Below are 15404 nucleotides of genomic sequence, written 5' to 3'. Positions count from 1 at the left end.
GAGAAGACTGGCAAGATTGTACAGCTCCGATAGATATAGAGGCTTTCACTACATACTATACTCGACTCATACATACATCCTCATTTGTCATGTTATGCCTCACCAACCAACGCATGCCTATGCCCTCTGATCTGCCTCTTATGCAACGCCCTAATAGTAAACGCAATACCAATCAACCCCACCGCCATCCCAACCATAGTAGGATATCCCTTGGGATAACTCGGCGCCTCAACCTGCTGCCATATAATCAAAGGCAGCCACGCCTGAAACACATACGCCATCTGATTCATCGCCCCCGTAACCAACGCCCTCTCCTCATTATCATCACTACATATCTCATGCGCCCACGCAAACGTAAGTCCACTGATCCCGCCCCCAAAACCACAGAGCATGAAGCATACCCACGTGAACGGCGTAGGGACTTTCCAGACTGTGAGGCCCACGTAGGCTATTATCTTGACCAAGCCGGAGAATACGATGGCGGGCCAGCGTGCGCCGCGGAAGAGACTGTCTGATGTCCAGGCGTAGATGAGTGTTGTTATGACGCTGATTACTTCGACGATGGTGGGGTAGAGGTTTACATCGCGGATGGAGTAGCCTTCTGATTTTAGCCAGAGAGGAAATGCGGGCTGGGAGTTTCCGCCGTTGCCGTTGTTGAAGAGGATGTACAAGAGGACCAAGGTGTAAATATGCCAGCTTGTGAAGATCTTCTTGAACTTTGCTTTCGTGTAGGGTGATCGTTGGGCTCGACCTTCTAGTTCCATTCGTTTCTTTGCCAGGGCGATATCCTCTGGTGTAAAGTACCAAGCTCTCGTAATCTCAGGTAAGTCAGGTAGGAAGAAGAAGCCTGATATGGCGATGGGGAAAGAAACAACTGTATTGGTGATGAACAACCACTGCCAGCCGTGATACCCATGGACACCATCGAGGTTATGCGAGCCAGCCATGAGATAGCCTGAGACCATGGATCCAACATTACCCATGGCGTGGAAGAGGCATGATCGCTTCGCAAGTTCGTCTTTGCGATACCATGAGCCGACGATGTATTGCATTCCGGGATAGAAGGTACTTTCTGCCAGACCGATGAAGAAACGAAGGACGTATAGCTGAGTAGCATTTGTGCATTTTGTGAGGAGGATCGTCAGGACGGACCAAGTCACTTCGCAGGCGGGGATCCAGATACTCGGTCGGATGCGTGTCAATAACATGTTACTGAGCAGTTAGTATAACATTGAAAGTGACAGGAGAGGAGAAAGTTACCTTGGGATCTCGCCGATGACATATCCAACAGTCCAGCATGTTTGCATATAGTTCAACTCATTGCCGAACAGATTCATGTCTTCTTTCATACCAGAAACAAAAGCATTGTTAATGTTGACCTATCTTGTCAGTCTCATTTCACAACCACCGCCGAGACTCACATACCTGATCCAAGTACTTGATAAAGTAACCCAACGACGCCAATGTCATGAGAGCAGCATCGAGCTTGAACAAGAACTTGCGCTCTTCAGGCGATTTGTCGAAAGTATCCCATATGTACGACTCCCAGCTCCTCTTAGGTGTTTCTTGCAGGACAGCAACAACAGGAACGTCTGAGTCCGAGCCTGGACCAACGACTCAGGTGTGCCTTGGACCTTCTCGGTAGATACTTCTTTGCTACCGCCTGTCATGTTGATTGCGTAGTCGGGAATGGGGTCGGGTTGAAGATGGTGGCTGGTCGGGGAGAAAACCTTCTTTTAAGCTTATTTTCGCGGATGGGAATACGACATTAATTCCCGGTCATCCTATGTCCCCCACGAGACCGCTATTTACTGCTTTTAGTAATCTTGTCGCGATGCAACCGATGTAGCATCCTGTGTGGCGAGCGGGATGCATGAACAGTATGCTATAACCAACCCAATCACCGAACGAACAATGTACTGCTCATTCTGCACATAAATGGCGTCAGCGTCTTTTCTATCAGTATATTTCCGAAATTACTCAGATCAGCGTTGATAAGACCAAGAGCAGTAGTCATGCATCCGCGATTGTAACGTCGGGGTAGGTTGATGATTCGCTAGCTGCGGTGGCATGACCAACACCTGGTATGTGGTGATCATCCAGTTCAGTATCTCACTTCCGGGCAACAGAACAACATCCGAGATAAAGCCATAACCTTGCTGCGTTAACGAAATCCTTTGAAAGGAGTTATTACTTAAAATGCCATTCTGTTACTCTATATCTTACAACAAGTTCATTCGGTAGGAAGGTGCTTCTGGATATTTGGCTCATCCAGCCGCTCTGCCAAGAAATCACCGCTATTTACGAAAATATGAGTACCAGTATCAATATATTATCAGTGCACTGCTCAGACATATTCAACTTGTGGCAATTTGTATCATAGGTGGCCGTGGAAGTCGTACAGGTTAGGCAGCTTTGTGTTTACTGGAATCATGTTGTCAAATCGCCCTGATCAACATTAATAGTGCATTTGCAAAGCGGTGAGCTCTTATCATAAGACAAGGCGAAGGCAACTAAGAACTTTATATTGTGTTATCTTGGTTTTGGCGACGATGAAAGCTTGGTCATCGTATCTGGGAAAGTATATGGAAATTGGTATAGTCACTGAATTACTCATCAAAGACAAAAACTAGAGTATGATGCGATACACCGCGCTCATGCCTCCAAAGAAGACAACCAATAACTCTGACATGCGATCTGAAAGTTCCTACAAGATAGAAAGACTCTGACACCTTTCTCACGCGTGGAATCCAGGCCTATGACCTACCCGACTTAGAACACCCAAGTTCACAATGGAAACGCTATCCTCAACGAACGCTCATCTGCCGCAAGAAATCATTGCCAGATACAACCGTCAAAAGCCTCAGCCGCTACATCAAAGAGACATCTCTGTCCCACTCAAGCCTCTGTAAGTCCCCCAGTCAACTTCAGAACATTCCAGTGAAGCAAGTCTCGTGTCGCAATCGCATCCTCAAGGCTATCGTGACCTCTCCCCTGCTGTATGGCCCGGCCCAATCGCTCCTCCGCCAACCTCTTCAGCGAAAGCCCAGTCTTCCTGTCATCATTGTCACGCTCGACGATAAGGGTGTCGATAAGTCGAGGATGAATCCATCGCAATGAAGTAAGATCTGATTGGACACCATGACCAATAACGATGGTCTCTGAACTCACGAACTTCCAGACCAAAGACCGGGCGTTCTTCCAGCCAAACACGCACTTTCGCTTGTTCCGCGCTTCGTTCATCATTTTCCATGTTACGCCTGACCACTTGGTGTTCAAGTGCTGTATTGGAACATCAGGCCAGACGAATTTGTCGATCAGAACATCGCTGGAAAAATAGTCGATAAGAGTCAGGCGGATCAACTCATTGTCACCAGATGCGGCAGTTCCCATTTCACAGTCAATTACGACAGCTTTGCGTGTCTCCTTTGTCGTGGTAGATGGCGTTGCGGAGTACTGCCAGCGACTGGAAATCTCTTTGAGGGTACGTTGTTCAGGTTTGTGTTCATCCTCTTCCTTGCAAGGAGGGCCCATCACATGCTGGTCACAACAAGTCCACTTCTGTCATGGCTGTTAGTGAGCCCTGTTTATTACTGGGGACTTCAGAGCTACTACCTTGTTGACAAGCTTCCCGTCATGAAACTTGCAGAGCGCAGCTGGTTTGCTCGGCTCTTTCAGCTGCAATTGATCCATCCGAATTGCATCAACCTCGTCCGTGACCTTGCTCTGCAGGGAATTTGGATTAGTCGAAGGCACGGACTGTTTTGCGAGAAATGCCTTTTGTCGACTTCTTCTTCTTTCTTCCTTGATAAGTACTGGACATGTCAGATTATATCTCTGGGATCAGATCAATGGATTCTTACAAATGTTGCATCTCGCACAACGTCGCTTTTTCTCGAGGTCGGCCTCTGACAGGCGGGTTGTCACAAAGCCTTTTGACGATAGAGATTCTGTTGAATGGACGAGTCCGAATAGAGAGTCCAGATAAGATGGCTGGTCCAACATTAATGTGCTCAAAGGCGCGATGGGGTTCTCCATGATGGAGCCGATGAGGTTGAGAGAGTAAACGAGGCAATAACGTCAACAAAAAAGTATACGATAAAGTTAATGGAAGAATAAAGGCTAGAAGAGATGTCTTGTTGTGTCTTGGTGTGATGTTGAAGGGAAGAGGTAAGAGAAGCAACTGCGGGGCCTCAAGTTTAGTTTAACCGTCTTGAGGGGCAGTCTGCGGCGTAGTTCCAGCAGTGGGGCCCTGATTCAACTGCAGTAGGGCCAGTGCCACTGGAACTTACAGTCGTTGAATGTTAGACGTTGCAATGAACGGAAGCTACTATCGAAAGCGAAACTCAAAATTCAGATACGAAAGAAACGCAGTTGGAAGTAGAAAATAACAGACAGGTCAAACAGTTTCTGGCGCTGGTCAAGGGCCAGAAGCCAATCGAGTCTATCTGCATTGGGTGATAAATGAGGCCTCCCTTGGCTGCCTGCAGGCTGTGCTGGATCCATCGCAGAAGCCTGTTGGGTGGAGGTTCATATTGTGAGAGAGGGACTCGTACTCAATTGACCTGCCAGCTGCCCGAAACAGTTGCTCAAGGGATGCAGTTTTTCCATCGGCTGACCTGGTTGGGTGTAAAAGGCCTTACGCTCGCTTCAACAATCCGAGCGATAAAATTTCGAGGTGGATCGAGGCTTTATTGAAGGATTGGTAAGACTGGGGACTGAGTGGAGTGACTAAATATACTAAAAATGCACATTTGCATAGCCTTTGCCTGAACTAATGCTTCATGCGCTCACCGCGACCTTTCAGAACCTCAACCAAAGCGATTCCATCCTTCGTAGCCTCATCCAAATCCTCTTTCGGCAAGTCAAGCAGCTCATTCTGCGCTTTCGCAGACAAATCACTCGGATCCTCCGGGAAGAACGCTCTCGCGTAGAGCAGCTTACTGAACCCAGACATGTCTCCTCGCTTGACCTGCGCCATACCGTCCTCATACCGTTTCCTGCTCGACTCATGAGTAACAGTCCAGTCCGCGTCTGAAGTACCAGTGACGCGCTTGACACTCTCAAACAGGTCTTTCTGGCTGACGACGAAGCTGTTCAAGTAAACAGCCCGGTTTAAGAAACTTGAGACCGTGAGACTATTGTCGTTTTCATCATCGGGAAGTTCCTTCAAGCTCAGAACCTTGGCAACAGCTCTTCCAACCTGCGCGAGTGTGGATGTCGAGTTCTTCACACTCCCATCGTCATAAAGCGTAAGTGTCTTTTTGTCAAAGTCAAATCCGAAACGACTCTCACCGCCAGCAAGACTGTAGTCGAACCAGAATCCGCAACAAACGGTGATCCACTTCATACCAAGTCTCTCAATCTCATCTCTGTTCGCTTTGGCGATCGGTCCAAGGAGGGTGTCTTTCCCAAGCTTGACCTGTTCAATGTCGCCAGCGTATCCGTTCGGCATGATGTACGGAACACCGGCTTTGGCGGCTGCCTGGACGAGTTTGCTGTGAGTATCTTTGGGAGCGTTGGGAGCCAAGGTTATGATGAGTAACTGCTGGTTCTTCAGGGCAGCGGTGAGTGTTGATTCGTCATTATAGTCGATCGTGGCGATTACAATTCCGTCGCGAAGGTCGTTAGTGCTTCCATCACGGGTCAGAGCGGTTACGGTATGTTTTCCGGCTTGGAGAAGTGCGTTCGCGATGTGAGAGCCGACTGTACCACCGGCCTGACCTATTTGTTAGTGCCGGTCGGTGGACTAAAAGCTGCATGTACTTACGCCGACGATTGCGACTCTCTCGATGGAGTTGGTAAAGTCTGCTGGCTGGTCCTTAGCGTAAATGGCCATCTTGATCGTTGTCAAATGTGAAAATATGGAAGAGTGAAGAGTAGTTGTAATTGTAGCTGTAGTAGACGATAGTTGTGCTTGATGAGATTCCATGGCGGGAGACAATATGTCTTTTATAACTTGCAATCTCACTTTGACTGCGTAGGTGAAATGCTCAGTAGTCTCTGGATCTCGGTATTTTCGTATACCATGGCTTACAAACTGATTCACTCTGCCCGTTGCATCCTCGGGCTATTTCGATGACTGTATCCACATTTGCCCGGTCTAACGGGTGTAGTGCGGGAATATTGATGCTTATTCATGACTTCGAATAAGCCGAGATGAAAAGACCGAAAAGGATTAAGATGATCATTATTTTCCCTGTACCGCACATCCCAATGCATGATGGCAATCTCAAAAAGAACGGCAATTTACTGTCTCTGAGTAATTTGCCATCAGTGGTAGGATGACTTGGTCTTACGAACGGCTGTGGAGTGAAAACTCCAGAACACGTGGCCTCGGCCCTTCACTTCTCGAATATTGACCTTCTTTGTACATTTCACGACTGATGTCCATATAGGGACAACCTGATTCTTGATAATAATACATTTGAAAGTATCACGCTTGAATTATAACAGACCTTTTTTTGTTTTATGTAACTCTTTGTATGATAAGTTCGGATGTAGGTTAGTTAGGTTTTACGCTGGTTGAATAGACATTATATAACGGATAACCGTGCTCGGCCTGACATCGAATTCAGTAAAGCTAGGAGAGCATTTTACACTCCCCATAGGGCCGTTTTCATGAGTAAATAATTAACCATAAGAGGTCTAAGAGGTTTCTACTAATTGTTATTAAATACACGACGTTAAAGTTTGCCAAAAAAATCGTGTCGATCTTTAAAATGTTGCCTCCGTCAAATAATACAAACTTCATCGACAGAAGCCTCTCCAAAGGGCCATGCTCGCCGATTAGACGTTAACTCGGGACAGAGTGCTTCCTAAGTTCGCGAGTCAAGGATGCCTCTTTTAGGGATCCAGTAGTTCCTGATGTTGCTCATAGGGTCAGCGATTAGAGATCGACAGAACTTGAATATTCATAGGTCGGGGCCGTCATCTCTGAAACCTTAAGTCTTATTAACTTTCACAAAAAGATGGCAGACGAGTTTTTCAGTATTCATGCCAGTGAAGTCTGTAGTAAGGCTGCAGAGGCAGACGTTCGGAGATAGTGAGGACAAGCAGACATGAAGCTTAAGTTTTGGTACCACTGGTGGGCAATGAAAAATACTTTAGAGTATGGGAATCAAGAGCCCACTGACGTTTTGCCGTGACTAAACGGGCCGGGGCCAGGTGACTCGACTCAGGTATTTGAGGTACCTACGGATAGCTTCTGCTACATGAAATAATTCTCGCTTTCGGCAAGAGCACTCTTCTCTTAGGCACTTAATTTCTATTCGAAGACGTTTGAAATACTGACTAAGATTCCCTGGTCGACAGAGGTAGAGCAAAAAAAGCAAGAAAACAATCCAACAATCAACGCAAGGAAAATCCAAACCATATTGTTGCCGCGAAGTGAGTCCTGATAGGCCTCAAACTTGCGAGATGCAATCGCATCTTCAGTATTCGATGTTTCAACTCCTAAATCATGATATGAGTATCTGATGACCCCAAAACTCTCAGGCTTATATCTTTTCCATCTCTTGTCGTCTGATATATGACTCAATGACCTGCGAGCTTCCGTACTTGCTGGACTAATAATAAACTGAGAATGATTGCCGCGAATGAAAAGCTTGATGAAGTAATTTGACTGGGCGCCAGAAGCTGCCGTCAAGTTTGCGACAATGGTAAATGTAGGCGATAACATTCCAGGAAACTGCCATCGTCGAAGCTGCGAACGAATTGGGAGCTGTGGCGATGTGCTATTCTGTAGATGCCACATGATGAAGAGCCAAAATCGTGAAAAGTATGCGTAGTGATCTCTTCCGTACATGAGACATGGTTCGCTGACTTCATATCCCGCTAGGTTGATCTGAACCACTGGAAGCGACGGTGCCAATGAATCATAGATTGGCATGTAAACTTCCAACCCTCTCTTAAACAAGAGTCGTAGAACCCGGCGATGTCTCGGATCAAGAATCTCGTAACCAAGAGGCCTCCACCAATCGTCAGCAGATTGCCGAGATCGAAAGCTCAGATGTCCGCGTATGACAGCGAACAAAGCGTTCCGAAATTGGTCTTGTCGTTCCTGTTCGGTGTGAAACTCGCCGTGATCAAGAACAGCACGGCAATGATATATTCTGCCATGAAAAGCAGCCCCGGCTAGTACACTCCCAAATCCGACGTCAGTTCTGTCCGAGAAGTTTGCCAAGGCCTCGAGTAAAGTTCCAAAGAAGCTAAGCTCATGGTGGGATTTGGCCTTTAGGTACGGACTCGGTAAAGGCCCATGGGCAGGATAGAGACGGAGTTTGCGCTCGTATCTGGAATACAAGGTTAAGGCTCGGTCAAAGACATCGGCCTCAACTTTTCTGCCATCTATGGAGACCCCAGCGTTCGAGAGAACAGGGAAAATCTCCGTACCGCAGTTCGTCTTTAGAGCTGAGAGAAATGCCTCTCTGGTCTTGTGACAGGACAGGTCCATTTGCGTATCTGACATTTCCAACAAGGATCGAACATTCGGTAGATTCCCTTGCCTCAATGCCCACACTGATGGTAAAACCCCTTCCCACGGCTTTTCGATATTGGCGCCAAGCTTTACGAATAATGGAACAAGGTTGAATATCTTGTTCTGAGCTGCCAGTCGAAGGAGGTGATCTGGACTGTACTCCTCTGTATTTGCGTTGAGAAGAATACCAACGGTTTCCTCATCGGCATACTCGACAGCGATCTCCAAAACACTTTCAAACTGTGTCCTTAATTTGACGTCTGCACCTTGATCAACGAGTCTCTCTATGAAATATCTTCGACTTTCGTTGTTGAAGACCCACAACGCAGTTTTCAGAGGTTCATCTGGCTCCATGTGGCAAGAATTTCTTAGGTCGCTTAGAGCTTCCAGAGAGCTAGGCTGTAGAAACACATTGTTCACATCTGCCCCAGCTTCAAGCAGTGCTTCAAAGGCTTCCATGTCCTCATGTCGTATTGCTGCTGTCAACGGCCGCGGGATCCCGCTGTTAACGTTCGCCTTTGCGAGCAACATGAAGTTCCAGATATATTCATGCCCATGATCAATAGCTAGGGTAAGGGGAGATGGTAACCACTTGGGGAATGAGTCCCATTCGCCCTCAGACTTCTCCCATAAGCCTCTCAAGATATAAAATAGCCCGTAAGTAGACATTACCTGAAGAGGTGTAGCCAATAACCCTTCCCAGATTGGCGATCCTCGACTCGTTGTGTTGAGAAACGATCTACTGCTTTCCTTTTCTATCGAGAGTCTCCTCCAAGCCTGGAAAGACGAGCTGCCCTTGGAAATCGGCTCGAAAAAGTTCTGTAAAAGATTTGACAGTTCGATGTGTCTAAATTCAGGCGTATCTAGTTCATGGGCATGCCGGAATACATTCGTTACAATATAGTCACAAGTAGCTGTATACTCAACACAGCGACTATTCGGATCCGGCCGGATCGGTGCAACTATCCGAAAGGGGGATACAATCTGTGTCTTTTCATCGGGTGGCAACCAGACCAAATCTCTTTCAAGGAACTTGATAGAAGAAATAGTAACCTGGTAATGACATTGAAGGATGTTGAAATGATAATTCTCAAAATATTCTCGGGCTGACAAGTGTGAGAATCGCCAAACTTCGGACTGCAGATCATAGACTAGCAGGTTTCCGCAGATACACTGGATAGTTTCCGCTTCCAACACTGTATCGGATTCTTTCTTACCGGAGTCCGGGTCGATGTGCATCATAAGTGATAGCTCGGGTGTTTCCAAGGGTCTGAATGCACATAAAGTCCATTGAAAGGCTCGCCTAGCCAGCTGCTGTTCGTATGAAGACATCTCGTGGATCTGATTCCAGACCACTTCATATGCAGCATCGAGCCCGGTAGGTGAGATACTAAGTTGCTGTCGAATATTTGCTTCACTCCATAGTTTCAACCGGCGAATTTGGTCAACTTGGAGTGCTGCCCATTGGAACATTCCTAGGCTTTTCTCGTGAAACCTCGCTTTGATCTCTTTCTGAAGTTCTGGGCTTATTTCTACCCAGCGAGAGTCGCGCAGTAGTTTTTCTTCAACAAAAGAAGCGATGTCTTCCTCATTGTCTGTTGCCAGCATTTCTATGATAGGAGTATTCTTGAAGTGACGTTGAATGTCCTCATCATGTCTGCTGGAGATAAAGACCCGAACCTTTGAGCTCCTACTGGCTAGATTACTGAAGACCCTCATAAGCTCCTCTCGGGTGTTTCTGTCACACTCATCCAGAGCGTCAAGAATAATGGTGGTTCTGGGATAATCTTCAACCAGCTCCCCAAGCAGGTTTTCGCATGTTGACACGTTAATGGTTGTGCCCTTGAGTGCAAGCTTGTTTGGCAGGTTCTTGAGAGCGGCGTGGATAGTTCCACTTTCGATATCCCGGACAGGAGTGGATAGCTGACGAAGAATACTGCGGAGGATATCCTGAGGATTTCGTCGATTCTCTTCGTCCCTCTTGCAATAGAAGAAGGCCAATCCCTCGCTAGTTTCAGCCTTCTCGAGGGCGTAGTCGATTACTCTTGAAATGATAAACGTTTTGCCGGCTCCAGCTACGACTTTTTAGCCTGGAATTACGATGAACCTGAAAGGTAGTAAACTTACGATTCCCATAGAGAATGGCAATGCATGAGTCGCTTTCCTCCCATTGAATAAACTTGTTCTTCCTCAATATCCACTCACAAGTACCCTTAGTTCGCTTTCTGCTGACTTCTTCGTGATGAGAACGAAACATGACGGAAGAGATAGCTCCAAGTGTCTTGCGTCGCTCGGACACATCAATCTGTACAAGTAGCTCTCGGACTCGGTCCCCTAGCTCGGCGAGAGATGGCTGGACCTGCGCCAACAAGTCGAGAGACTTGCGCGACAGGACATGACTCAGGAATTTATGACAGGTTTCTCCGCAGCTTAGGACCTTTGTGTGTTGCGCTGCAAGGTCCTTATGGATGCTCGCCACCTCGGATGAGTTAAATATCGCTGTGGCTTTGCGTTTGACCTTATGCTGGCTAACAATCGAGTGGCAGTACTTAAGGGCACCTAGCAGGGCGCAGTAAAGTTTAATAAGCTCATCGTGCAAGCTGTCAATGCATTGTTGACCGATTTCGACCTCTTCCTGAGGTCCTTGACTATTTATGGACTCATTTGTATAGACCCTCTCTAGAACGCGACCGGAGAAAACCAAGTGCGGGGTAGAAGCAAGAAGCTGAAGGACGCTATCTGTTTGCTCTCTTTCGGCTAATATAACCTACAAGAAGTTAAATTATCTCCCTTAGATCGTCAAAATCGGGTCATACGATACCTGTAAGGCGAAGCGAAATGCAGCCCATGGGAGTGCTGCATGTACGGGGTCGAAGGAAGAGATGACATCACCAATTCCTTTGACCTTATCTAACCAATAAATGATCTTATCAAAATACTTTCTAAACCTGTGGTTGGACTTTTCAAGGTCTTTCTGCTTTGTTGTTGTTTGTTCAATGAGCGCATCGATCTGTTCGGTCGCGGTCGCGCTGGGCTGTATGCCATATTCGAGGGAGGCTAACCATTCTTTGACATCCGCTGGGAGATTTTCACGCGCCTTTGTCCATAAGCATGATGAGCTAGTCATCATGTACTAGACGTGGTAGGATGGGCGTGGCCAGTGTCGATAGTGTAGTAGAGCAAGTCTTGCAGATAGCAGAAGAGACTGAAGTTAGGTATCAACTCTGAAAGATGCAAGCATTTGGAGATTTTCAGCTGCGTGACCAACTGTTTATCGCCACGTGAGCTGCAGCTCAGCCTCACGGTGCGCCAGCGAGTCAGCCTTATATGCAGGTTTTGCATAAGATTACTATTCTTGGTGATTTATGCTTTTGAGTGGCTTGGAAATGTGAGAAGGCAGATTATGATCAATTAGTGCATAAAATGTTAAATTGATTTCAACATCAAGCCTCTTGGCTGTTCAATCTAAAACCCAACAAAATTAGCTCCCAGCCATATTGGATATGGCTACACATTCTTGGGCCAACTAAGTCCTTGTATCTCTGTGAAGCTATTACTTCGGTGCTCGTCGAGCGGCGACCTTGTAGAAGAGGCTTCCGTCGTAGATCCCTCTAATATCCTCCTTCATCATACGCCCATCATCTGGCCAAAGTAAGATGTAGGTCGCCAACCCTGCATCATGAGTTAGTTATAGTAGGTGTAGTAGACTCACGGTATATCCATTACTTACACTCAAAGAAGGCACCACCCCATCCGATGGGATCGGCGATGAGTCTTTGGCCTTTCATCAAATTACTCACATCCCATATCGTCAAGTAATCACGACCTTCTGCATACTTGGAGAAGATGTCTTCGAACTTCTGTGGAATGAATCGTCCTTCGGTATCGTAAGTCCCAGTGTCGCTGCCATGCTTATCCTTGTGAATGTTGTCGATGTGGATTCGGAAGAAGGGATCGGGGAGGAGCGAGGATTGTGTTGGATACGAGAAGTTCCCATGGATAACCAAGACGGAGATTACGGATAAAATGATTCCGTAGCCTAGCTGATAGAAGCCTCTGAAGGTGTCAATTGGCCATATCACTCCATCGTGGTCCTTGCAATAATTAGTATACTGTTGGAAGTCCTGAGAGAGAGGGATAGTACCTTATCAAAGAAATCGCAATGCTGCTGCAGAACCTTTGAAATATGAGCACTGAGGTCATCAGAGTATGTATAGTCCTTACAGTTTGATCCTGGTGCCGTTGAGCCCAGTCATTCTCGGTCGTTCCCTCAGGGCGCTCGTGAGTTGCAGCAAGATTGGCTCTCGCAACTCCTAGATAACGTGAGCCACCGAGCTTCGACCATGTCGGACTGAGGATGATTACCTGCATGGGCCAGTCGAGGCTTATCAACCCCCGGTTGATACGGCTTCCGTTCAACGGTTACAGGAACTGCATCAATTGAAGTCGTAATAATGGAATTCGGATCGACCTTTAGCGCATCAGAGTAAGACTTTGTGTTTTTGGGATCGTCGAAGTCCATTTTTGCGGGTTAAAAAAACAATATCGTGTCAAATGTAATTGAATGAACTGGAAAGCAAAATGTGCGAACCTGCTTTATATTAAATGTGGTTACTGGAATGCAATCATACGTTTGACATGTGAAGATGTGGATGTAAACATTTGACGTCATCGATCCGAGCCAAGTCATAACAATCGCACTCCTTTCTGCAACGCGACAACATATTTGCAAGCAAAATCGTCTAGTCTTGTAACCGGGCTTTTGTAATTGTCCTATTGATAATTGCCCTGTAATTGTTTGTCAGGCGATGTTCCACGTTTGCTGCTACTGTATGACCACGATGCGGAGTCATAGCAGACTTGGATTCGCGTCATCATGACTCCAAACATCCCTGTCTTATCGTAAACACCACGGCACAATTATATACAGCATTGACAATTGCATCATAAAGACATCAATGGAACAGCAGTAAATATGTTCTATAATAACAGAACGGTAGGTTAAAGAGGTTGCCTGATCTCTGTCTTAGTATTTCCGCCAAGTTTCTTCATACTTCTTCTTTACGCAACGCCAAGTACTTTATCTTCAGACCCTGTTAATATGGACAAAGCACTGCAAACCGGCCTTTCCGCAGGCATGTCTGCTGTGTCAGGCTTCCATTCCAAGAAGCCCAATTGGGCAGACCCCGAAACTGCCGGCGCCAACGTCCTTCCTACATCATACTGCCCCCAACCCAGCACTCGCGTGGAGTTTCCGAGTGCTCAAAAGCCAGTAAGAGCTTCTCATATCTGCATTGGGGCTTGGTCGTGGGGTGATAAGTCGACTTGGCAATGGGATCAAAAGGAACTACCGCAGGTCATGTTGGCTTGGAAGACGCTTTATGAGGCCGGCATCAACTTCATTGACACAGCTGAAGCTTATGGAAATGGAGAGAGCGAGAGGATAATCGGAGAACTGGTTAAGGATATTCCCCGCGAGACCATCGTCATACAGACAAAATATTTCAGCACTCCTCTCAAGGCTGCTAACTTCATTCATCCTGTCGATGCGCCCGTCAAGAGTCTCAAGGCCAGTCTTCTGCGCATGAACCTCGAATACGTAGACATTTATCTGGTTCATGGACCGATCCATCCGCAGAGCATCGCAACAATCGCTGAGGGAATGGCTCAATGCGTTGAACAAGGCCTTGCGCACTCAATTGGAGTAGCCAACTATGACGTTGAAGACGTTCAAAAGATCAACGATGAGCTTGCCAAGTTCAACATCCCTCTCGCGACAAACCAATGCGAGTACAACATTCTCCGTCGCTACCCTGAGCTCACCGGCAATATCGAGAAGTGCAAGGCCAGCGGCATGATCTTCCAGTCATACTCATCACTTGCGCAAGGAAGATTGACTGGCAAGTACACCAAGGACAACCCGCCACCCAAATCACACCGATTCAGCAGCTATAAAATGGAGGATCTTGAGCCTGTACTTGAGACTTTGGAGAGGGTTGCTGAGAGACGGCGCAAGAGCATCGCCGCTGTTGCGCTGAACTATAATATCAGCAAGGGAGTCTTACCAGTTGTTGGGATCAGGAACGTTGAGCAGGCAAAATGTGCTATTGAGGCGCTTGGATGGAGGCTTACGGATAGTGAGATTGTTGAGATTGATAAGGTCAGCATTGTTGGAGACAAGACTGTGCTTTGGCAGCAAGGCTAGGTTCGTGGGCCCCAAGCTGGACGGGCAGTCTGGAATAGTACTGTTTGACTTATCAGTCCGTGATAATAAAGAATAATCAAGGGGAATGGATATGAAGCTTCTCCAACACATTTCGACACCACCAAAAGCGTTTGACCTCCAGGTTATAATTGATGTCAAGGCCTCGTTGCATATTCGCTGAATTTGCTCCGATGTTAATTAGCTGTTGATAAAATTTGCCAAGGGGGCTTATAGTAGTGACAGAGTTTAATTGAAATGAAAGTGCCAAGTTGGAGCATATAGTATACAAAGTGTTTCTTTTCCGACCTAAATTTAGCTACTGTTTCAAGTGCTCCTAAAGTAACAGGCTTAACTCGCTGACTTGCCCTCTGGTACGCTCTATCAGCCGCTCTGCATTACTGACTCTTTAGGGAATGCTTTGCGACGTCTTCCTGTTGGCTAGTTCTTTAACACGAAAAGGCATTTGCTGCGGTAGCGGCAGCAGACAACGAAGCTCGCAGCAAGTCCGCCCAAAGTAATTGGTTGAGGGGCAATTTCACAATGCCGGCACCAATGCGGTCAGAATTTCAGCTGGAGTGATCGCCAATCATGCTACTGAGTGAAGCGCCCAGTAACGCCATATTATGCAGGCTCAGGCAAAATCCAGGGCTGTGCTTACGTGCCGGCGGTAAGCAAGAATCAGGCTGCGATACATTTCTTACCGCCATTCTTTGACCACAC

The 15404-nt window shown here is 46.9% G+C and overlaps 6 protein-coding genes; 1 reads left to right on the top strand and 5 right to left on the bottom strand.

Moving 5' to 3' along the window:
- Window positions 1-92: 92 nt before the first annotated feature.
- Window positions 93-1670, bottom strand: FFUJ_05486 (related to transporter protein; the record flags this gene model as incomplete). XM_023578702.1 has 4 exons in its annotated part: window positions 93-1212; window positions 1261-1379; window positions 1426-1604; window positions 1661-1670. 4 exons carry the CDS (start codon window positions 1668-1670, stop codon window positions 93-95), a joined length of 1428 nt encoding a protein of 475 aa, XP_023432804.1.
- Window positions 1671-2898: 1228 nt separating this feature from the next.
- Window positions 2899-4038, bottom strand: FFUJ_05485 (uncharacterized protein; the record flags this gene model as incomplete). XM_023578701.1 has 3 exons in its annotated part: window positions 2899-3561; window positions 3616-3815; window positions 3864-4038. 3 exons carry the CDS (start codon window positions 4036-4038, stop codon window positions 2899-2901), a joined length of 1038 nt encoding a protein of 345 aa, XP_023431668.1.
- A 736-nt stretch (window positions 4039-4774) lies between these two features.
- Window positions 4775-5932, bottom strand: FFUJ_05484 (probable isoflavone reductase family protein (CipA); the record flags this gene model as incomplete). XM_023578700.1 has 2 exons in its annotated part: window positions 4775-5719; window positions 5771-5932. 2 exons carry the CDS (start codon window positions 5930-5932, stop codon window positions 4775-4777), a joined length of 1107 nt encoding a protein of 368 aa, XP_023431667.1.
- Window positions 5933-7267: 1335 nt separating this feature from the next.
- On the bottom strand, window positions 7268-11606 carry FFUJ_05483 (related to vegetatible incompatibility protein HET-E-1; the record flags this gene model as incomplete). XM_023578699.1 has 3 exons in its annotated part: window positions 7268-10554; window positions 10607-11246; window positions 11301-11606. 3 exons carry the CDS (start codon window positions 11604-11606, stop codon window positions 7268-7270), a joined length of 4233 nt encoding a protein of 1410 aa, XP_023431666.1.
- Window positions 11607-12032: 426 nt separating this feature from the next.
- FFUJ_05482 (related to calcium-binding protein caleosin) lies at window positions 12033-13001 on the bottom strand (the record flags this gene model as incomplete). XM_023578698.1 has 5 exons in its annotated part: window positions 12033-12151; window positions 12210-12573; window positions 12624-12656; window positions 12704-12792; window positions 12845-13001. 5 exons carry the CDS (start codon window positions 12999-13001, stop codon window positions 12033-12035), a joined length of 762 nt encoding a protein of 253 aa, XP_023431665.1.
- A 579-nt stretch (window positions 13002-13580) lies between these two features.
- On the top strand, window positions 13581-14684 carry FFUJ_05481 (related to aldo-keto reductase family protein; the record flags this gene model as incomplete). Its single annotated transcript, XM_023578697.1, has 1 exon — window positions 13581-14684. The coding sequence occupies one exon, from the start codon at window positions 13581-13583 to the stop codon at window positions 14682-14684; it is 1104 nt and encodes a 367-aa protein (XP_023431664.1).
- Between the last annotated feature and the right edge of the window lie 720 nt (window positions 14685-15404).

The sequence above is a fragment of the Fusarium fujikuroi genome, chromosome FFUJ_chr06 (assembly GCF_900079805.1).
Source record: "Fusarium fujikuroi IMI 58289 draft genome, chromosome FFUJ_chr06".
In the NCBI taxonomy this organism is placed as follows: domain Eukaryota; kingdom Fungi; phylum Ascomycota; class Sordariomycetes; order Hypocreales; family Nectriaceae; genus Fusarium; species Fusarium fujikuroi.
Note: the sequence above shows the minus strand (reverse complement) of the source record. Positions and strands in the feature narration are given on the sequence as shown.